The sequence below is a fragment of the Aegilops tauschii genome, chromosome 3, assembly GCF_002575655.3.
Source record: "Aegilops tauschii subsp. strangulata cultivar AL8/78 chromosome 3, Aet v6.0, whole genome shotgun sequence".
Taxonomy (NCBI): domain Eukaryota; kingdom Viridiplantae; phylum Streptophyta; class Magnoliopsida; order Poales; family Poaceae; genus Aegilops; species Aegilops tauschii.
This window is the reverse complement of record NC_053037.3, coordinates 133,763,001-133,767,197: the sequence shown is the minus strand read 5'-3', so window position 1 is coordinate 133,767,197 and position 4,197 is coordinate 133,763,001. Positions and strand designations below refer to the sequence as shown.

The 4,197-nt window shown below is 55.2% G+C and overlaps 1 protein-coding gene across 1 annotated transcript; it reads left to right on the top strand.

Annotated features, from left to right (window-relative positions):
- The first annotated feature begins 2,043 nt into the window (after positions 1-2,043).
- LOC109740116 (uncharacterized) lies at positions 2,044-3,145 on the top strand. The gene is made up of 2 exons (XM_020299148.1): positions 2,044-2,181; positions 2,651-3,145. The coding sequence occupies exons 1-2, from the start codon at positions 2,044-2,046 to the stop codon at positions 3,143-3,145; spliced, it is 633 nt and encodes a 210-aa protein (XP_020154737.1).
- The last annotated feature ends 1,052 nt before the right edge of the window (positions 3,146-4,197 follow it).

Here is a 4,197-nt window from a genome sequence, read left to right as displayed (position 1 = left end):
GATCATATTAAAGTCTCCACCTATGAGCCAGGGGCCAGAGATGCTTGAGCGTAGGCCATGGAGCTCAGAGAGGAAGGCCAGTTTCGCGTCGTCTCCCTGGGGGCCGTATACGCCAGTGACCCACCAATGCTGCCCGCCCAAGGGCGAAGAAGCCACCGCGGACACATGGTGGTCACCAATCATAGGGTTGGAGAGGGAGATTTGGCAGCTTTGCCAGGCAAGAATGATGCCACCCCGGGTAGCAGTCGTCGGGAGGAAGTAGAAACCATCAAAAGAGCCACCAAGAGTCTCGAGGATGAGAGCCGGCGAAACCATCGAGAGCTTGGTCTCTTGTAAGCACACTATGGAAGGAGACACGGAGGTGATCACAGTGCGAACAGCATAACGTTTGGCCCGGCTATTGAGTCCGCGGACATTCCAAAACATAATATTGAGGTTCACATCCATGGAACAATATTGATACACGGGGTTCCGGACAGAAGGGCGCAATCATGCCGAGAGCTGGCACGACTGGGAGGGGTGGGGGGCTAATCCATCAATGACGGCCTGGGGTAGGCGCCATCTGTAGAAATCAGCAAAGGCGCAGACCACCTCGGTCGCGAGTGGGTGCTCAAGTAGCTTGTAGTAACGATCCAAGATGGCATCAGAGACTGGCTCATCGTCTTTCAAAAGACCTAAGCGGAGGAGCAAAACACGCTTGGCCTTTGCCTCTGAGTCAAGTCCACGATCGGTCTTCGCGATCCGCACGCTTCGACGCGGTGTGAAGTTGGGACGCACCGCGCATCGTCCGCATCGTGGCGCAGGAGTGGGCTGAACGGGCTGAACGACAGAGCTAATCGAGTCCAGGAAACCATGGAGAGGGGCGACGTGGGCACCCGCACGTTGCATGGTAGTGCATGGGGAGGGGGGACGTGGCTCATCCTGAGCCACACTCATGAGCGGATCAGCATGCACGGGCGCGGGGTCCGCCACAAGCCAACAGGAAGGCGCTGTCGGGGTGGCCTGGGGATCCGAAGCAGGGGTGGCAGGGAAAGAATCTGTTGGGAAACCGGGGCCACCAGGGGTGGCGGCGGCCTCGTGCGTATCGCACGGGCTAGCCCCTCCCATTTCCCCCACTTTACGTTCAGTGGGTACTTATCCATTGACCCTTTACCCCCTATATAAAGCAACGAGGAGCCATCATTGTAATTGCTCATCATTGATTAATAAAGCTGGTCTCCTCCATATCTCTCTGTGTCATTTACTTTCGCGTGTTCGACTACTTCGACTACGACGCTCGTCCTCGCTCCGCAACCTCGGACCGGACTCGCCGGCGGAGTTGCGGAACACGTTATCAGCACGCTTCGCTCCATCAACTCTCCGTCAAGCCTGCGTCAAGCCTGCATCACGCAGGCTTTCGTCGATCCCGCGGAGGTATAAGATCCGATCCCCACTCTTTGCAAAAATGGATTCCTCTCGTTACTGCGATTCCGTTTTTGCGATTAGATTATTTTTCGGATCAATCTACCTATGGTGTGGATTTCTCTCCCAAGAATTGAGCGGACGAATACGTCGCCGACCAATGTCGATGTTCTTGGATCAAGAGAGATTTGTTGACTACACCCTAGGGGGACGGTGATTACACGTACTCCAGATGACCACGGCACCGCCGCGTTGTACCCGACGTACACGCGTCGTGACGTCCCGAAGACGCACGATCTTGCCATCCCGAGGCAGATGATGATGTCCCCGTCGCCACCGGCGTTGCCATGGCCCTGCTGGCCGTCCCCATCGCCGAGCGCTCGACTGCCGTCGCCGCGCTCGCGTGCCTGCTGCACGCGCCGCCCTGCTGGCCGGGACCCCGCTGGTCGCTGGCGCCGCCGTGCTGGCCGTAGCCCCACTGGCCGCGCCGCGCAGACCCGCCGTGTTGGCCGCCCCGTGGCCGTAGCCGTGGCAGCGCACCGCCCGCCGTGGCCGTGGCCGCGCGCGCTGCGAGCCGTGGCCGTAGCCGCGCCGTGCCGGGGCCGCGCCGTGCTGGCCGTGCCGTGCCGGCCGCGCCGCGCCATGGCCGTGCCGTGCCGGGACCGCGCCATGCTGGCGGCGCCCGCGTGCGAGCCGCCGCTGCGCGAGCCCACTGGCCGCCGCCGCACCCCGATGCGGGCGCTAGGGGAAACCCTAGCGTCGCTACGCGCCAGGCCGCTGGTGGCTGGGCCGGCCCGCTGGCTCCTGGGCCGGATGGGCCGTGGCCGTGGGGGTTCCTCCAGAAAAAAAAGTAAGGGCGCCGGCTGTAGCGCGGCAATTTGCGGTTTAGCCCCCGTAGTTTTCAGATTTTACGCGAGTTTTTATTCATGCTGTAATATTTCGCGTAGAAGCCCCTAGAACTGTCTGTTTTCGCTGAAAACACGTATTTGGGCTTAAAAATGCCACGGGAATTCAATTTTTTGACTAGTTTTCACATACTAGATGCGCTTAACATGCTATCTTTTGTAACATGATATTATAGTATGATTTTACTGCTGTAGATTAATTGTTTAGCACTCTTAATCATTTAGTAAGTCATATAATAGCATGTTTTAAATATTGGAACGTCATTTTATTGAATAAGTTTATCAACATCGCTTTGTGCAAAAGATTACCTGCTGTAATCTCATGATTTTTGCATAAATCGCAGATGGCCGGAATTGTCAACAAGGAGTTTCCTGAGTTGGCCCAGACAGGGCTGAACTACCTGTCATGGTCCTCGGACTGCGAGATCTTTCTCCAGGGCAAAACCCTCCTGAGGGCGATCGGTAAGGGGGCCCAGCTGGCCGTCACTAAGACCAAGTTCGAAACTGAGAATGCGCAGGCTCTGCACTTTCTCCGTCATCACCTGTCACCTACTCTGAAAGATGAGTATATGGCTGAGCGCGGTGCTTCTGGCCTTTGGACCGCTCTTAAGCAGCGGTTTGAGCGGCTGAAGTACACTGTGAAGCCACGTGCAGAGGCAGAGTGGATCCGTCTGAGGTTTGCGGACTTCAAGACGGTTGGGGAGTACAATTCGGCTCTGCACCGGATTTGTGCGACTCTTCGGTTGTGTGGTATTGAGATTACCGACTCCCAGAAGATTGAGAAAACCCTATCCACTTTCCACCCCGACGCGGTCCAGTCCTCACGGAACTACCGCTAGGGGAACTACACGAGGTATTCAGAGTTGATTGACGTCCTCCAGGTGGCGGAGGCGCAGGACGAGGTTCTCAAAAAGAACTTTGTCGTGCAACCACTTGGGGGGAGTTCTCGCCAGGAGGTGAACGCTCTCAAAGTCCGCAAGCCTCAACAGAAGAAGAGGGGTCGGGAAGGCGCGTGAGATGCACCTCGCCTTGGTTCAGGAGGGAGCTCCACCGGCGCCCATGGCGGCACCCGTGATGATCGCTACTCCCCCTGCTGCGCCCATAGAGGCGACCCCCGTGGTGCCCATCGCGGCAGCTTTGGCGGTCTCTACCGACGCCCACGTCGCCATGGAGGTTGACCACATGGCCGCCTCGGCGGCGCCGCCACTAGACATTGATGCTGCCTCCAAGATGATTTCTAAGGAGGATCAGCTCACTAGTATGGAGATTGCGGCGGAAGTGAATGGCTTCTTCACCGAGTCCACTTAGCATACCTCTTTGGTTATCATGATTCCGTGATTTGATACAATAAAATTGAATAAATTCGATTTGGTTGTAAGCTCCATGAGAGCATAAACTTATTCTTTACTTTGGCGATTGGATGACATTTATTCATTTATTCCATTATTTATACATGATAGCATGTTATGTTCTGAGATGTGTGCATTTATTTTTAATGTATTTTCTTCCTCATTACATTAATTAGATGTCATATTTTAGAACGCGTGTGGCGCCCGAATGGAGGAAACGTGCCTTGCCGATAGCGCCACCACTCATACCATTTTACGAGAAACTAAGTACTTTGAGTCCATTAAAAAATCTCCGGGAAGTATTATGACAATCGCCGGCAGCGGTTCTCACATAGTTGGCTCCGGACGTGCCACTATTATACTCCCCATGGGAACAACTTTGATCATTAATGATGCGTTGTTGTAACCGTAGTCGACTCGTACTCTTTTGAGCTTTAGAGACATCCGCGCTAATGGTTTCCATGCTGAGACCGATGATGAAAACGGCAAGGAGTGCCTACTCATCACAAAGCGGGATGCAGGTGGTAAACATGTTATCGAAA